This window comes from Melanotaenia boesemani, chromosome 2 (genome assembly GCF_017639745.1).
Source record: "Melanotaenia boesemani isolate fMelBoe1 chromosome 2, fMelBoe1.pri, whole genome shotgun sequence".
Taxonomy (NCBI): Eukaryota; Metazoa; Chordata; class Actinopteri; order Atheriniformes; family Melanotaeniidae; genus Melanotaenia; species Melanotaenia boesemani.
The window spans coordinates 26,274,681-26,293,562 of NC_055683.1; the positions used below are offsets into that span (position 1 = coordinate 26,274,681).

The 18,882-nt window shown below is 39.8% G+C and overlaps 1 protein-coding gene across 3 annotated transcripts in view; it reads right to left on the minus strand.

Annotated features, from left to right (window-relative positions):
- Positions 1-6,964: 6,964 nt before the first annotated feature.
- The window catches only part of rnf213a (ring finger protein 213a), a 38,753-nt gene continuing 26,835 nt past the window's right edge, over positions 6,965-18,882 (minus strand). For 2 of the 3 annotated variants that reach the window (XM_041997396.1, XM_041997379.1), the window contains 31 exons: positions 18,734-18,864; positions 18,477-18,634; positions 18,175-18,381; positions 17,847-18,034; positions 17,604-17,724; positions 17,398-17,498; positions 16,924-17,106; positions 16,576-16,742; positions 16,372-16,474; positions 16,162-16,276; positions 15,866-16,073; positions 15,579-15,778; positions 15,351-15,473; positions 15,132-15,242; positions 14,188-14,430; positions 14,026-14,101; positions 13,888-13,922; positions 13,692-13,792; positions 13,446-13,602; positions 13,136-13,310; positions 12,836-12,930; positions 12,477-12,728; positions 12,182-12,314; positions 11,324-11,407; positions 11,051-11,231; positions 10,659-10,860; positions 10,498-10,575; positions 10,199-10,396; positions 9,857-9,946; positions 9,555-9,733; positions 6,965-7,706 (listed from right to left, as the gene is read on the minus strand). In XM_041997396.1, the coding sequence (XP_041853330.1) occupies positions 7,550-7,706; positions 9,555-9,733; positions 9,857-9,946; positions 10,199-10,396; positions 10,498-10,575; positions 10,659-10,860; positions 11,051-11,231; positions 11,324-11,407; positions 12,182-12,314; positions 12,477-12,728; positions 12,836-12,930; positions 13,136-13,310; positions 13,446-13,602; positions 13,692-13,792; positions 13,888-13,922; positions 14,026-14,101; positions 14,188-14,430; positions 15,132-15,242; positions 15,351-15,473; positions 15,579-15,778; positions 15,866-16,073; positions 16,162-16,276; positions 16,372-16,474; positions 16,576-16,742; positions 16,924-17,106; positions 17,398-17,498; positions 17,604-17,724; positions 17,847-18,034; positions 18,175-18,381; positions 18,477-18,634; positions 18,734-18,864 (4,552 nt within the window). In that variant the 3' untranslated portion in view covers positions 6,965-7,549. The remainder of the gene's footprint in view (positions 7,707-9,554; positions 9,734-9,856; positions 9,947-10,198; positions 10,397-10,497; positions 10,576-10,658; positions 10,861-11,050; positions 11,232-11,323; positions 11,408-12,181; positions 12,315-12,476; positions 12,729-12,835; positions 12,931-13,135; positions 13,311-13,445; positions 13,603-13,691; positions 13,793-13,887; positions 13,923-14,025; positions 14,102-14,187; positions 14,431-15,131; positions 15,243-15,350; positions 15,474-15,578; positions 15,779-15,865; positions 16,074-16,161; positions 16,277-16,371; positions 16,475-16,575; positions 16,743-16,923; positions 17,107-17,397; positions 17,499-17,603; positions 17,725-17,846; positions 18,035-18,174; positions 18,382-18,476; positions 18,635-18,733; positions 18,865-18,882) is intronic. The other variant, XM_041997388.1, reaches the window with a different exon arrangement.

Genomic DNA, 18,882 nt, shown 5'->3' on the forward strand with positions numbered 1-18,882 from the left:
CTCAGGAACAGACACCAATTCTTTTTGCTTCAGCAATTACTTAAAGAACAATTTGTTTTCAAGCTGGTGTGACCTTGGTTATCTCACAGTTAGGAAACAGTTATCTGTCTGGGCTGGAGGCTATCCCAGGTTATCACCGTCTTCCCCTCCCCCCCCCCACCCGGCAGTCCTCTCAGCCCAGAGAAGTTGAACTTTCTTTAGGGAGGCACAGCATGATAAAGTCATGTTTGGTCCATTTAAACAAAACAGTAAGGAGTATCTTTGTATGAGGCTATCTGCTGCTTTCATGAGCTCATTGTTGATATCCTCTCAGTTGAATCTGGCTGCAGAGAAGCAGCCTTTTGAGAGACCTTAAGGTTAACAAGCAGCCCAAATACTTCCTCTCAACATCAGTGTATTCGGACACCTGGGGCTGTTCCCTTGCTGTATCAAAATCTCGGTATCTCTAAATACTTCCGTTCACTCCACAGTTATATTTCTGATGCTACAATAGAAAGTTTAACCTTCACAGACTCCTTAATTTCATAAAGTGCACTGATGAAGTCTGCATACTGGTTATGTAATCCTGACTGTTTGTTGATGAACCCAGCTGCTTGTTCCGTTAATTCAGCCAAAAGTCCTTAGTTGGCATACAGCCCACATCACTGGCAGTGTGACTGAGCCAAGTCACTGCTGTCCCAAGAATACTGATGCTCAGCTGTGAGGATGAACCCACTTCCCTTCCAAAATTTCAAGACTTTTTCTCTCTTTCTTTTTTGCCAGGTCCCTGTGGCTCTCGTATTGTTTATTTAAGGAAACTGTTGCCATAATTCTTTCAAATACTTGACAATCAAAAGCTTTATAAATGAGGTTGGCATGAAAAATGTCATTGAAATTCATCAAACTGTCATAGATAGATTTTAAATGTAGAGCCTTTTTAATAATCAGGTTTACACAAAGCACCACACTAATAATAAAAGTTACAGTTCCAATTAGAGAAAAAATACTGTTGCAGAGAGTTACACGCTCTACAAATCAAGCCTCAGATTGCTGAATGTAATCTAAGCTGAGTGTGGCCACAGCAGGCCAATTTCTTTTGCAATCACATTCACTAAAAGAGGAGGAGCCGATTTACTTTAGATAGTGAACAACATTCATTTTAGTCAGAACACTCATTTATAACATCTAATTACATGTGACCCTCCTGTTATCACCAGCTAAATATCATGTAATTCAAGATATCTTGTAATTAGTCTGTACTGGTTGCGCAACCTTAATGTATACAGTTTGGAAATTCATCCTATGGGGCATTGCAAGGTAGAGTAAACAGACTATTTTTCAAAGCCAAGAGCACTTCAGGAGAATATTTATAAATGGTCTGATTCAGGCATTTCATACATTTCATCATAAACTGAAGTTTTCTAAGACCCCAAACTCTCTTGAACCGCAATCTTGATTTGCCTGAAAATATTGCTGCTGTCGACAAAAGAAAAATATACACGTTTCATTTTGGAAATCAGAGACAGAACATGAGCGGGCCGCTAGCAAGCAGCAGTAATAACGAAACGACTGCCCCTGGCAGGAAATGACACGCATGTCGTTCCTGGGCATCACACAGTGGTGCTGACTTGCCCAAAATAGGCTCTGCCAGTAACAACAACATTACACACAGATCTCTCTATGTGTGCAAGCTGAAAAATCAGGGGCTGGCAGCCGTTCCTTCCCCTCATTATTTCCATCTACTTCCCCTGCTAGAAAATCCTCAGTCCTCTGATGCCATCTCTAATAGCCAAGACAACCAACAAATCACAGGCTGATCCTCAATAAGGGCTCAGCTTATGCTGGATACTGGCTGAGCTGAAATGAGATGGATGATCTGAAGACATGCTGAGCCAGGTGCTACAGTTTGAAGCAATAAGCTGTGTAGGTAATGGTAAGCGTACAGGCTACTGGCTGCAGAGCCAAGTTAAATATTGCTCTTCATGTATAGATATTGGCTGTCCATTAAAAATGCATGTTATTATGAGTTTCCTCTCAATCCCTTGTATGTTGGTCTGACATCATGTAATGAGGAATTGGTGGCAAGATTTCTTAATCACTTAAAGGCATATAGTGTACTATTTCACCACAAACAAACTGTAAAAGGTGTAGCTTTTTATTTTTCAGGTGACATTGAAAAGCTGCCAGAAGCAAAAGGAGACAGACAGATGTAGATATTGTGCCATATTTAGCGGTTTAATGGTAACTTGATTAGCAGTTATATGCATGTTAACATTAACAAATGGGTATTTAACTGCTCTTCCTTAAGTTCTTATGTCTTCAGATGCATGTTTGACCATTTGATGGCTTTGTGATCGACGGGGGTCTGTTTAGCTTGGGTTATTATCTCACAAATCTTTGACATCACTTCATCTCAGGGGTTAATGCAGGCAAGTCTGCAGCTAACAAGAAGCTGGTCTGATTTATTTAAACTATGTCCACTTTTTCACATGCGACACCAGTGTGTATTCTAGGTGGTGTCGCGTTTCACTACAGCAATGCATGCACTCATCACAAGGACAAATATACAGCGAAGTGATTCTGGGTTAGACTGGAGCTCTTAATGGCTACATTGCTTATTTTGCACCACTGCCGGGGAGAGCAGGAATTGTCTGGGGCGCACAAAGGAACCCGCCTCAGCAAGCCATAGTTGTGGGCTCAAGGCCGCTTTGCTTTGTCTGCAGTCACTGTACTCTGCTCAAGAATCTCTATCTGTGGAATTATAATTGAGGATAAATATTATCAAGTGCAATCGGAGAGAGTGTTGTGTATTTGTGCTGGGGCCAATAGGAGAAGCTCTGTGAAACTGAACACCAGCCTAGGTCCTGACCACAGGAGAGCCTAGATGGAGGCAGGGGACCCATCTCCCTCTTTTGGCTGCCATAGGCATCATGGAATAGTGAGGCGAAAGGTCAAGGTAGACTCTCTCCACAACTAAAAATGCATATCATAGACTACAGCTACCACAATTCTGAAAGATAACCAAACCAATGTCTATCAGAAATACAGGGGAAAGGGATTACTTTCACTCAAGATGACCCTGTTCCTGAGGGCCTTGGCTTTGTGACGTTCAGTCTTTTCTTCTAGTCTCTCATCACCAGGTGGAGAAAAACAACCCATAATCCAACTTCTCTAATCTTGTAGAGGATAACTGTCAACACCTCCATACACTGGGAAATGCTTCCCGGGCTTGTTACAACACTGGCACCAGTAGTAATCACTCTAATCCTGTTGTATCCACAGTAAACAAAACCTCTTGCACAGTCATTATCTATTCACAGCCAAAGGCTGTCAGATAACAAAGACCATCAGGGAAAAGAGAGTGAGTGAAAGGAGATGGAAGAAAGCTAGAATGAGAGAAGAGTGTGAGAGGAAGTAAATGGGGGGAAAGACAAGGAAACAAAGAGGAGAGACAGAAGAAGAATGGTATTTAATTGTATTATATAACAGTCTCTGTGGTGTGCCAGGCAGCAACTGTTTTCTCTCTTTCAAAGGAGAGTTTTCTGTTATAAAAGCTCCAGGCTTTTCTCAGTCCTGATGTAAGCAGATACTCGGTTGTTTGATTTATGCCATGCAATCCAAAATGACTGAAAAACTACACTCTGTCAAACCTGGAAACCTTAAATAATAACATCTTATAAAACACTAAATCCCAAATTTATAAGGGACATTTGTTTACCATTTGGCACAAAAGAAATAAAATCAGGGCTTTTAGAGACAAAGTCAGAATGGAAAGGTCTGCTAAATCATTCACTGAAACGTGGACATGTTTGTAAAAGACCAGAAAGGTAAGTGACTTTAAACATCATTTATAATTTTTCCCTCCATGCTGTATGGAGTTTACAGCAGGAGAAGCTGCCTCAGCGCCTTTATCCAGAATCTTTCCAACAAAAGTCAATGAGAGCAGCAGGAGTTTCATACAGTGTAAATGTACCTGACACATAACCCCACCTTGGCTTCTTATTATTATTTAGGAAATGATAGACATATTTCTTGCCTTCTCAAACACCCTCTCATCTTACCATAACAATTTGATTCAATATGTGGTATTATTGTTATGGAGCGCGAAGGCTGAGTTGTTCGGCTGTAACAGACAGTTTGGTATTGAAATTCAAGCTGAAGTAATGAAGCAGGTAAAGTTAAGATTTCTCAGCCAAAGGTGAGCTTAGCTGGGGAGTCAGTATTGTGCAAAAACAGACATTTTCAATAAAGCAATTACTTTATTTTACCATTTTAGTTACATCTAAAGAGAAAAGTTGCACAATGAACAACCAAAAACATTCCTGAATGATATTTTGTTGCTTATTTCCCATGCATGTACATTTTAGATGCAAGCAAACATTCGCTGTACTTGCTGGGAAACTTGTCCATGCACATGGCATAGAATTAAAATCTTAAAATCCTGTGCCTCTCATAATCCTATGTGGTATGTTCCCACTTAACTAGTAATTGTATTTTCTCTTCACGTATTTAATAGAACAACATGGCAGCAGTGCTCTTAATTTCTTCCTTCTGCTTGGAGGACAACTCAAGTGTTGAGTGCAGAGAGAAGTGCACACAATTAGCTAATATAATTCACAGATGTGTTCACTGAGTTTTTCTTCCTCTCTGTTCTTCATCTTAGCATTGCACAGCAGGCTGGCCAACTTGAGAGACATGGCCCCTGCGCTCTCACCCCATTGTGACCTACTGGCACATACATTTCGTATGACGTAGTAATTAAAATACACTAATTTGATAATAATGCAATAACAACAGCACCCTAAAGGGCTAATTTAAAGAAAACATTTCCCCAGACCGCCAGTAAAGAATAAGGACCCATAGAAAATACAGTAGCCAGTTGATGTGCTTGCGGAGGTCTCCTGGGTATTTCAGGGTGCTGATTTCATACCAGAGTCATTAAAATCTTTGCTCTCGTTTGACTGTGAGCGCCTGCCTGGCGTCACAGCCTGTGAATGATATTGGATCCCCAAGGTGTAAACCTGATGAATATCTGAGGCTGTTTTGGAAAGGGTTAACTTAAAGCTCCTCCACGGCTAAAGGCACAGCAGAGATTCAAAGCCAAACTTCCCATTATTTTGAAGTTGATAAACCATCTGAGAAGGGCTTACAGATGCACAAGATTAACTCAGAACAAATGCAATTCAGATCACTGAGCTAAATGTAATATTTCTCAAATTTTAAATGTCATTTAGTGATGGAAACTCTGCAAAATGGTTTACAGTAGAGCTATCGGATAGAGAAGTGTGGGATGACATGGAATGATATACAACATAAATTAAGCATGACATTTAGTCTGTGTCCTAAAACTTAACCAGATCATATTAAATGAGGGGGAGTCAATTTTCACATTGGCTTTACTTTTATTGAACCTTTTTTTTTCTAAATTGGACCACTGACTGAAGCAGTGATTACATAAATGACCCAGCTTTGCAGCCTTTTTTGACAACTGAATGTAGCACAAAAAGCAAAGAAACCAAACCAATACTTTTTCGAAGGTTTGCTGAATAATTTTAAAATATCATTAATAACACACCGAAAGTTATGAAAGAATGTCGCTCAGCACTCGAACTCCGCAACATGTTGCCCAGCCTTGTTAATCACAATAACCTCCCCATAAAAATGCTCATGGCCTGATCCAAAATGTGCATCAACCATAAATGTTGTTAACTGCGAACCATGATACATAGTCATTGTGTCCCTAATTCTTCCTCATCAAGAAACAAAGACAAAAAAAAACAAACTGCGAGCTGGAAAATAATTTGGCCTCTTTGTGCCCATCCCTTTGTACCACTTGTACGATGGTTTTGAAGCTTACAGAAGTGGAAGTGAACTGATTGAACTTGCTCAGTGAAGCTTATTCTGCAAGATTGAGTTGCATAAATCATGCCTGTGACCCATTTGTGGGTGTGTTTATTGACCCCATGTACAGTAATTCTTTGCTAATGAGCAGCGAGGACACGTTGAGCTAGCCCAGGACGTCAGCATCGCTCACCCCTGATGAAGTTTGCTGGGCTCTCTGTCATTGTCAACTTATGCATACAGTTATTATGGCCTACAGCATTTTATTTGTATTCATTGGTCTTTGCATGATAGATTTACCCTTGTGATTCTAGGATAAATGGAGGTAAAGTGGTAAAACCCAAAGTGCTTAAATATTCTTGCAGACATCTTTTACCCAGAGGGTGGTCGGCACTAGGTTTACTTTTACCAGCAAACTCTTCCATTTGTCATTGTTATGCTAAACACTACTTTGGCATAGAGGAAATTGAATTAAGGAGCTGTCCAGCGGCATTCTTGTGGCTGTCTTGTCCTTATCATTTCCATCGGCCTGATCAGAAACACATTGAGCTCCCACCAACGGAGGGTCAGAAAGTCACAAAACCTCAGACAGGCAGACATTTCCTGAATACTGCATCATATCTAACCTGTGCTGACTTTTGGCAATGAAGTCATTTCAAATAAGAAATGATTACCTTATATAGCAGGACTGAGGCTGTTGAAAACTACATCAATACAGTGTAGCTGTAACTTAGACGGAGCTCACTGTGTGAACAGATTTCTTTCGTAGACAAGTTTATCAAGTAGAAACTATCCTACAATATCAGTTTATTATTCACATATTAGAGGACATTCCTGCAACGATACACTGGTTGGGACTTTAATATTATGTTGCAAGCACCAGCACTGACACTTCATCTATTCCCAATGTGTTGTATCAGGCTAGTAACAAGGATGGTCAAAGATGGAAGATATTTCTACAACCTGGGAAAGAAAAAGCAAATCAGTTCAGTCGAAAATGGATTATACATTTATACTGGTACATGTATACTGATACAGACAAATATTAAATAAGAAGATGGTATATTTGTGTGCATGTAATGCTACTAAAAAGACACACAAACACACACACACACACAAAAAAAAAAAAAAAAACAAGCAGAAATGCAGGGAAATGCTTTATTGGCTGCAGTGTGTGTTAGATTAGACACCAAAATCACTAATTGGAAAAATGAAACAATGAGTGCTTTGCAAATTCTTAACAACAAGGAAAAGTCAAATAAAATAAAAAGAACAAAACTGGAATGTCGGACAGCAAATCTAATAACAGAATAAAGGCAAGCTTTACAGTGATTTAAAAAAAAGGGGTGGAAATGGCAAAAATGGTTGACAGTGTTCTTGATAGCTGTTGATGGAAGTTTTATTCTCAATACCCTGGATTAACTCTGCATTTGATACCTGAGTGATTTTTTTTTTCTCTGAACTTACATAAAAAAACAAAGTGCAACCAAAAAGAGTTCAACTGTACAGAAGCTCAGTACATGTTGATTTTTATAAAAAGCAACGGAAAAAAAATCCCCCAAGTTCACATTCAGATAAACTGCACAGTGACACTTATTATCCTTAAAAAGGCACATCTATTCTGCATCAATACCTCAAGTACATGATTTATCAATACTGTCATTTTAAGATGTAAACTCAAATGAAGAAGGCAGACTTTTTTTTTTGTTTGTTTGTTATACTGTGGTGGTCATTGCCTTTGACCACGCTCCTGCTTGAAGGTGACAATGAACTTCCAGGCTTCCACATAATGTGACAGGAAGATCTCCTCCGGGAAGAACTCCTCCACATCGGCGGGGATGTCCATGTCTTTGCGTTCCATGTAAGACGTCAGTGTGTCTTTCAAGCTTTAAGAAACAAATCAAGGGCTTTAAATGCAACATTACTTTATAAATTTAAATATACCGAACTAATATTGTTTGACCTGAGCATACAAACAACGCTGACAGAATTACAGCTCCATAGCAATAAAATTAGATTTACTCACAAATCACATAAAATATGTTTACAGGCGATAATGTGAAAAGCATCTTTATCAATAGTGAGCTATACTGACAAAATCTAACTTCAAATTCATCAGAACACAACTCAGTAAAAACTAAAAAGCTCCTACCTTGCATTTACCTGGTTTCGAATGCAACATACGACTAAAATCCACTATTTACTGTATAAAATAGAAAAATAAAAGCTTACCTATCTAATCTGGTACCACTGTGCTCTGAAACTCATTATTTTCAATGTATTGCACCATGAATACATTTAAAAAAGCATCACAGAGCCGCAGAAAATTAGGTAAAAGCTGATTTTGTTAAATGACTGGATTCCCTCAATTACATGACAACTTCTATTTGTGTCAGTTTGTGGAGTTTTCCATCTAAGTAGGTATGTTACTAATCTTGTTGTAGATAGGTAATATGCAACTGGTGTTAAATAAATATGCAATGTCAAACAAGTTCTAAAAGTCTGGCAATATCTCTGTGTGAACAGGACACAGACAAAAATCAATATTTGATGCTGGTGATCTTTGGATCCTCAGGTGACTCAACTTTAAAAACAAGAATGACTGTCATAGAAACCACTACAGTGACTTGGGAACACTTCAGAAATCATCTGTCCCATCCACAAACACAGTTAAACTCTGTCATAAAACAAAGAAGACTTATGGGAACTCAATCCAGAAAGAGTTTTTCTGGGTCAAAGCTCATTTCAAATTAACTAATGCAGAGCGAAAAACTTTCTGTAATCAGACAAATAAAAATTTGAAAATTATTTTTTGGAAATCATAGAAAAAAATATTTGCTTTAATAACGTCTGCTCAAGAGAGCAGCTGGAGTTTTGCTGCTAAGAACTATATCTCCATCGGGATACACGCACAGCTCAATAGTCAGTCTCGTCATTTCTGTGGTGAATTACTGCTTAAAATGGACCAGTTGCATTTAGCTTCTATTTCTAAATGCTCATAAACTAGTAAGATATCTACCTGCATACTGCTTGTCTCCATTTTCTTTTTGTCTTTTCTGAAACAACAACAACGTGCATGTGCACAGGAGAGTTTTCTAGATGAGCTGTCTGTGCTGTGAGTGAGATAGAAGGCTATAGAAGCAGTGCCACGTGCGGTGAGCTTCGCTCCGATCAGCAGACAGAGCGCTACAAAGAAAATCCCATGTAGACGATTAAAACGCTGCTGTGATAGTTTATACTCAAATGTTGTGATATACCCATTTTCTATATCCTACGTAAAACGTCTCGGGATACAACGAGTATACTCGACATATCGCTCAGCCCTGCTATGGACCAAAGAGGAGAGACACCATCTTGTTTGTTACCAGTGCACAGTTCGAAGCACACATTTCTGATGGTATGGGGGGTGCATTACTGTCCATGGAACTAGCATGGACTGATATTACAAGAAGAAGTGATTCTAAGTTTTTATTTTTAAACATTAAGTTAAGGTAATATTTGTCTTCAAACTGTAAAATATCACACATTCATCATTTAATGATTTAGATTTTCTACTGTGAATAAAATATTGTTTTATGAGATTTGAAAATCACTGCAATCTGAATTTATTTTCATTTTACTCAATGTCCCAATTTTTTGGAATTGGGGGTGTGTTATACTTTTCAATATTTAGGACTTTGACCCCTGCATGGATGAGCCAAAAAAGAAATAACATAGGCAATATTTTTATTTACCCCCAGTCAGGCCTGTAGGTATCAGGAGCATTGGGCTTTTTGAGGACCAGCATCAGGAACTCGTGCATCTCCAGCAGGAAAGTGTCAGCACTGCTCTTAGAGAAGAAACCAGTCAGCATCCTCTGCTCCTCCTCAGTCAGGTTCTCTTTGTATTTTTCTGAAACTCCCACAAATGGATCCTAATAAACGCAGAAAATACAGAGAAGGTGCAATATAAGCATTTACTGACAATCATTCTATTGACACTTTAAAAAAATAATAAAAAAAAATCTGTGTTCAGGTACCACTGAGTCATGACTTACCCTCTTGAGTCGCAGCATATTTTCTGATTTGAGTGAGGCCAGCAGCTGCCATAGAGCCACACAATGCTTTAGACAACACATGCTAAAGACCTGTGGGCAAAACAGAGAGATCACTAAGCCTTATCTCACATCCAGCACATAAACAACAGCAACCAATTAAGTCTCTGTTCATTTAAATCAAATAATGCAGCACTTTGAGTCAGATAAGAAAATAAAGTTTCACTTAGGGACACTTTACAATTTTTCCATATAAAATGTAGCCAGGTTGTCTAGACTGGTTGTTCAGTGGAGGAGAGGCAAAGTGTATCAGGAAGATATAACCAGACTTTCAGATAAACCGACCTTGAGGATATGCTGAGCCATCTGGTTTCCCATCTGCAGCACATCCTGCAGGTAGGAGGACAGCTGCATATGAGGCTCCCCCCCAGTCATGGCAAGGAAGCCAAGGGCCACTTCCAGCGTGGACAAGGCTTCACACACCTCACTGTAGGAGTGCAGCTCTCCATCCACAGCGAACAGGGTGAGAGTCTGAAGTGGCTCCTGTTTGCACACACACAAATTATAGACACCCATGAGGGGATGCTTTTAGCAAAATATTGAATAACTGCAAGAGTAAACAACTACTGCACATGATGACTTACTTGTTTGACTTTGCCTTTTATATCCTTGAAGATTATCTCATAGTTGCGGTCATGTCTGTTTACCAGCGTTGGAATACCCTGATAGATAAGAGTGGGGTGGGTTGTCAATGATTTTGCACCATTTTTTTTCATATGTGGTTATTCTGTTTTCTTTTACTCACATTGAGAGTGATGAGAGGTTTGCCCAGCAGGAAGCGAGAGATGACCTGCTGCTGGATTTTGGGTAAATCATACTCATAAAGGGTCTCCTGGCCCCTCTCGATGCTGTACTGGGTGTTAGACAGAACCAGGGGCATCACGTCCCGCTCCAGCTCATAACGGATCACGTGCAGATCAGTCAGATCTGCTGGGCTCACCTTGTAGCTGGAACATGAATGAACATAAAATTCAGCCAAAAGATAAAATGTTGCTGTGTCAAAGTTCTTTTCTGTCTGTTTCACTCTATTCTGTCTTATCTTAAATATGTAGAATGAATTTGCAAGTGAAGTTCCCACACAGCCATCTTGCAGGCAAACATGTGAAAGTAAGAAAAATGTGGCATGAGTGCCCCCACCTGGTCTCTTCTCCACTGTGCTTGTCCACACAGTAGATGAAGTCATTGTGCAGAGCAATCAGGTAGCTGACGAGGGCTGTAGAGCACAGGCCTGCACCGTGTCGCCGTGGTAACAGCACCCTGAAGTCGCTGTTGAAGTCCAGGTCCTTCTGGCAGAACTCAGCTGGGATTTTAATCTCACCTAAACAATATTTTAATTCATGTTAGATCATAAAGTTGGGCAGTTTAGGATAGTTCAGAGTAACACAGCAGGTTTACTGTGTTTGTGTTTACCGTTGGTTGCCAGAGACACTCTGAGCTGATTCCAGGTCGTCAAGAATATCCTGATGTATTTGTTGTACCAGGCTTTAAGTGAAGCTGCACACACATTTTTAAGAGCACAGTTGTCAGCCAGAGAAAATAGATTGAGTGTATTGACTAAACAAAGCTTATTAGGACAGAGCTGTTATCATCAGCTGTTCTCATGTGTGGAAAAGATTTCCCTCTCCTAAATATACTCAATCATTGAGTTCTTCCCAGCTTTAACAACTTATTCCTTGTCTGGCAGGTCTTCAAACTGTATGTTGCCAGTTATTTTACCATGACATTTCAGACAAAGAGGTAACCAGTTTCATGGAGCGGTGCGTCTCCTCTGTATGTAGGTTACACAGCTGAAAAGGCTAAAAACCTGTTACATACTCCACGAGAAGCAAAAGCTTTGTTCTTGTTCTCAAGGTCACGAGAACAAAATGATATAATTTTGCTCTCGAAGGCCTGATTTGGGAGTTCATGCAGGTTGTTCTCGACGTATCAACCGAGCAGAACTTTGTTTTTGTGGGAAAGCGTAAAGAAGAAACTTCCACATTTCCACTGATGCGAGAAACGTACAAAAAATAATACATCACATGTGACATTTAAAGACAAGGACACCGCCGCGTGCATAACCCCACTATGCCACAGACAAAGTTTCTTGTTAAATATAAATACCTGGGTCAACATAGACAAGAAGAAGAAGCTTCTCGTGGAATTTTAATTGACCGGACCAAAACAAACTTTTCTTGTTCTTGCAGCCTCGAGAGCAAGAACAAAGTTATCGCTTCTCGATGAGTATTTAACAAGATTAAGATCTACTGATGTAGGTGTTCACAATACCTGCTTTCTGACTGTTAATAAATTCAGCAATGGTGTCAGAAGTCAGCTCAGTGATATTGTGAAACTTCTTGACCAGATCCCTCTGGAGTGTGAGGATGTCAGGAAGGAACTTCACCAGTCGGAGCTCCGCTTCCTAGAAGAAGGAAAATCATGGAATATGTACTAACAATGCATAAAAGAAAAAAATTTAAAAACTAATAATAATAATAATATGCTGATAACACTGAATTACAAATAATTCATGACACTCAGATCTTTTTCTGCTTTCAAATTTGATGTTTGGTTGTTTTCATACCCTGTGTAAAAATCTCCAGAGCACTGGCAGGGTGTCTTTGCCATCATTCTGCTCTACAATGTGGGCGAGGCTCAACAAAGACACTTTCTCCCTGCAGCTCCACACAGCAGAACAATGGATTAGAGTATTTGGGTGAAGTGACTTCAAGAAGAGACGAGGATCACCATACACAAGCTTCATGACTGGACTGGCAGAGATGCGAGAGTCAGCCCGAATGATTGCGTTCACTTCCTTTAGCCATTTATCCAGGTGCTATGGAAGACAAGGGACTAAAGTAAACTTGCTATGCAAGGTTCTGTTAGAACAAATGAGAGAATTGTTTCTTCAAGTTGCAATGTCTGCTAAATTCTGTTTAGTACCTTCAGCTGGGGTGTAATGACCGCATTACACATTTCCATCTCCCATCCATTTCTAGCTTCTTTAGTGGAAAGCTGATTGTCATAAGGAACAGGCCCTGAAAGACAAGCTCATGACTTAAAACACTGTCACCAGTGTATACCCATATAATTACTCTGAACACATAAATCTCCCATTTTTTTTTATTTTACACTCAAGCAATGCAAAATGGTACTGTATAAACTCCTGGCTGCTAGAGGTTATGCTTTCTCCCTTCTCTTTGTCATGGGATTATGATGTAGAACAGTAGGTTTGACTCTTACATTTCTGTTGCTGGTGGGGTGCCAGGAGGCTGCTGATGAGCAGGTGAACTGTGCTGACTGTTTCATCAGTCCCCTTACCCAGAGACCTTATCAGATGATCCACATCTTTTCTCAGATGTGAAAGAAGAAATGCTCCAGGGTCAGCGACTGGAGGTCGGATGATTGCAGAGATAAACTATGAATACAGAAAGAGAAGATGACTGACCAGTTACTCATCTTTTCATAAGAGTTGCAATGTTTTTATTAAATAATTAAGAATAAACTTGTGAATTTGTATTTATTAAAAACATATTTTTAAAGGCCGAGCTACCTGTGTGTGGCTGGAGGCACCGAGCAGCATTGCCATGTGAGTTAGCATTCGGACAATGGTGAAGGGAACGGGGGACATGTTCTTTGTATCCAGCATGTCTGGATTGTCCCTGCGTGAGGGGTCACCAAGGATGTGGCCGCTCTGAGTGCGGTCATTTCTGACAGAATAAAAATGCTCAGATGAAGAAAAAAAAGAGATCATTTCAAGGCTTTACATTACTTCTCCTGACTTTTGTAAATCACTTACTGTCCTTGAACAACATGAAACCCCTGCACTGGCCTGTGGTTGAGCCCTCCAATCTCAGCACCACAGTCAACACAACGACTTCTTTGCATTGGCTGGCCACACTGGAGAAACAGAATTTAGAAACAAGTAAAGTCAGACAATATACTAAACAGAAGACAATACAATGTTGCTACGAATAAGCCTGAACTTAACGTACCTCACCAACGGTGCAGGGATGACCATTTGGACATTCTGTGTAAAGATTAAAATAAAATGTATTTATAAATGTTGCGTGGCAGAATAATATCTTTATCTATCACATAAAATATGAGATGAAAATTTGTTTATCACTTACTGTACCAATGCACTGGACCCAGAGCTTGTTGAGCCACTGCTAACATGTCCTCAGGCATGGTGGGCAAGAAAGCTCGCTATATCAACAGATAAAAATCACTAAACTGATTTGAATGAAAAAGAGGTGTAATAATTATTTTTTAAAAAAATCTATATTACAAACCTGCATGTTGGCAGGTGACATTGCTAGTTGCTGCAAGGGAGCCAAGATTCCCTGGTTTCCACAGAGCAAAACAGCAGCCAAATGAACAGTTATTTCCACTGACACACACAGAGCCCCAGAAACCCTGGGATGAACAGTCAGCGGCCCCAGTTTGTTGGTCAGCAGACATTGAGCAAAAGCCTTCACCCCTGGGCTGCCAAGGACTTTGGATTTCTGGATGTAATTTGCCAGGACTTCCAGTTGCTGTTGGTACAAATACACAAAGAAATCAGCAAATAATGGATGAATATATTAGTATTCGATTCAAATTTGATTTCTGAACATTAATAACTATTAGTTGTCAGTAAACTGGAGTCTAGCTTCTGTAAAAGCACTTGTAATTCCAGAACTATAGAATATTTTAAGATGTTTCTTGTTGTTCCCTATAGTGGCCCCAGAGTTTATTTTTTATTTTAGGTTGTGCTCATCTTAATTAATAAACTAAGTTTGCCTGAGATGGATAGTTGGGGACAGCTGGTTCATAGAGATAGATGGAAGTCAGTGTCTTTCTGGGAAAGCCCTGTCTGCTCTGATAATTCAGTAACTTAATCAGGCACCGCCCACCGTGCTGTATCAACTCTATAAAAATTCAAGTTGTGATGAAGCACTTCTTTGGACGCACAATTAAAACACACTAAGTGCAAATGCAAAGTTTTAAATAATCTTCCAGGACAAGACAATTTAAAAAAAAAATTTGAAATAACTACAAAACGTATAAAATACATATTTTACACAAATATTACAGATAAAAACCTGCAGAGCTTTAACTTGGTTCCATCTTTTGCTGAATAGGTTTCCGTCATTTTTGTCACATGGTCAGAACAAATATCAGCTTCTTATGAGGTTGCTTATTAATTTGTATATCTGTAGGTTGCATTTGGTTTTAACTGGTTAAATTAGCCTACCTCAGGCTTGGGGTGGAAGCGAGCATTAGCCTGTCTGTATAGAGTTGTGACTTCTCTGTACAGTGATAACAGAAGGTAAACTGTTTTCTGTTGTGGTTGGCATCTGCACGCCTGTGAAAACAAATTAAATATTAGAGCCTAAATATAACCTTGTAAACATCCAAACAAATACAGAGACTTGATGTGATTCTTCGTTTGGCAACAAAACTTTCAACTTACCTCACAAGCCTCGTCCAGCCCATCCACTTTGCCTTCCATAAGTACCTTTGCAACGGCCTCTCTGATAGTCTTGTAATCTTCCCCACACACAAGATACTGGTCTATTGGGGAATCTTCTTCATTCTGGGTGCCATGAAAATGGAGCCGAACATTATGTAGAAGAACATTAAAAATGTAACCGTGCCTGCAGTTGGCCACTATTACAGAAAATTAGACAGAAGACCAAACCTGTAGAAGAACTTCTTCAGGGAAAAGCCAACGTATCTGATCCATTTTGAGAAGTTTCTGGACAAACTCCACTCCATGTTGGCTGCAGATCTTACGGATCAAATAGACTCGGTACCAGTCGTTCCCACTCCGCCTGCACAGGCTCGCCACGCTGTCCAGGAAGGCTGCTGTTCCACTTTGGGCACGTTCCTGGGAACCTGCTTAAAAGTTAAAAAGAGAATGGGAAATTTTGAAAAGGGAAACACATGTAAGAGTATGTGAAAAATTAGTATGATTAAGTTACACACCCATGGCTCTCAGTTTTTCCACTATCTGTGTAGCAGTCATATCCAGGTTCATACGCACTCTGGCCAACTGCTGCAGGTACTCCACAGTTGCTTTTTCTGCAGACTGACCATGTGACTGCAGGAACTCATTCAGGAAAGCACTTTCATCTTGTAAATATGCCTGCTGATCTGCAACAGACCTGAACTGCAACCTCTCAAACATGGCATCCTGGAGTGACGACAGTGAAAACACTCAAAACAGGCAACTTCAGTGCAACATACTGCAATGCAACAGGAGTTTTAGAAACTTTGCCTACCTCCAGACAGTTAATGTACAAGCAAGAAAGTTCTGTTTTGTCTGTCTCATCCAAGATGTTGCTTTGCTCCACTTCCAACAGATGCTGCTGCAGGTATTTTTTAACATCATCAAAGCTTTAAAAAAAATGTCATTTTATTAGATCAGAAGCACCAACACAAATATTAGAGAGCATATGAAACTAATGCAAGGTGTAATTAAAGAACCTCACCTATACTTGAGCAGGAGTTTGAGCACAACTGAGCGAATCACTGGACTTTTATCCACAGAGTCATCAAATGGAGAGAGCACTTTTGTCAGCATTTGTCGATTTGCTGGGGAAATAAGATATTCAGACTGGGTAAAACATGCACACAACAGCTATGGATGCATCCACATACATGAGTAAGCAATAGGAGAGACAGTAGTAGCGAACCTCTGAGGAAGGGAACAGGATTGGACTCCACCATGAGGAAAGACAGCAAGTGAAAAATGACAGCTGAACATGGTGGAGAGTTGTCCTTGAAGCACACAGTAGACACCAGGTCTATGAAGAAAGCATTACACTGCTTCTTGAACTGAGCATGTTGGTTGACAAGAAACCTACAAAAAACCACAATGATGTTGGTTAATTTACATCACCAGGCCATATTCATACAGCATGATAATGACCATCTGGAACATATATGGAAATATTTTGTTTGTGTGGAAAAAACTGCAGCACATTGTTGCTTTTATGAAGGAAAACTTTTTTTTTTCTTCTAACTGACACATGGTCACTAACCTGATTTCATCTGATGGAACCACAGCAAAGTCATCGGTAACCACTTGCATGCACAAGGGACAGTACATCTGACCGGGGCACAACCACTGTTTGATACAAGCCAAACAGTAGATGTGACCACATGTAAGGCTGAGTGGATCTTTGGGGTCTCCCATACACACTGGACACAGGGTACAACCAAACCTAAAACAAAAAAGAAGAAGATCAACTGAGTACCTGCGTTTCACTGTAGGATCCAGAAAAAATGGACAATTAAATCTGTAAATTAAAAGTATTAACTCAAGTGGTTACTTTCTTCTTCTGAGTCGTGTTGGTTAAATCAATGACAGTTTCTATAGCAAGACAATTACTCAAAACTTGTTCCAAGTTAAATTTAATTAATAAATTATAAATTATTTCCAAACCTGGCAAATGTGAAGCTCAGAGTGCAAAATTCTTTTTAAATACAACACAAAGAATAACGCAGGACATTACCTGAATATGCGCTCCACAGCGGCATCTTTGCATGTTTTCAGCAAAACAATTACCGCCTCAAATGTCTGCTGAGTTTTTAGGTCAGAATTTTTTTCCAGTATCTTAACGGGAGAGCAGAGATAATATTTTAGCATGAATGGAGAACTCATCGTGGCAACAGCTTTTAAATCACTGAATTCTGGTTAAAACAAAGAGCACAAACAAACCTGGCCGAGGTTTCGTGTGTTCTCCAAAACTAAAGGTGTCAGCTTCTTCTCCAACTCCTCTATTCCCAACAATATGTGCTCCACAAACAGAGAGAGAGAAAATATGCGATTCCATCCAGATCTAAGAACAAAGTGGTATGACAAATCATTGCCCAGTTCAGAATAGCTCAAGCGATTATTGGAGGAGAAACAATTTTTTTTCTTTGTTTTCTTAAAAAGTAGCTGGAGCTATGTTTAACTTACTGGACTCTGTTGGCGAGCATCTTGCTCCTCTCTCCATAATGTCTCACACTGTCGTCTGAACAAATCAACTCAATTGGAACCTGGAGTTTCTTCACCTGCCTGAGCCAGGCTTGTCTTTGAGCATCTGTGTCAAGAACTCTGGGCTCCAGGTGCTCCAAACATGCAAAAGCTGCATACACATCGAGCATCTTAGACAAAAAGAAAATGTTACCAAAGGTTAGAGATCAATGTAAGGGACCACAAACAGCAAAAGAAACAAGTAGTACATAAGTTTCAAGGTCATTTATCTAGAATGATAAAAATGGATAACCAGTCAAATTAAGCTCACCATTTCTACACCCTCTCTGGCACAAGGATTCCCCAGGAGGTCCTTGGTCACCTGGGGTTCAATGCACATCATTCTTGAAAGGTTCTGCAGTCGGTTTTTGAACTCATGATAAGCAGCATGGACCCATGGAAGACAGGGCACTGTCTCAGTGTCATTTAGCTGTAGTCGCAGCTCACTGACACAACAATTCAAGGCACCACAGAGCAGCTACAGAAAAAGATGAGGTGTATTATTATGCAAATATGGCCATTTTTACATAGATGTAGTGTACACTTTCAGGTCTTTAAGTATTGAAAAAGAACCTCTAGATCTTCCCGACAAGTGATGTTCATCGACATAGAGACGAAATCCTGAAGGTAGCGGTGATAAAACTCCTGCTGCATCTTTGAATCTGCTTCTGCTATGTAGCGTCCCAGCGGTGTCTTCCAGAAGAACTCCACAAATTCTTGCTGAGTGTGTCCTAGCAGACATTTTAAATAAAGTTTTAATGCAAAAAAAATCATATTAATATAGCAACTTCTGTGAAATGGCAAGGACCAGGCAAGGGAAATGCCATTACCTTCATGCTGTAGTGAATGGACCAAAAGTTCCTCCAGAAAATCCTTAATTCTCCAACTGAAGGGCATGCTGCAGCCAATGTTCCTGTCTTGGCCAATGTAGTTCTGTATGAGGACTGTTCTTGACTCAGAGCTGTGAATAATTTAAATC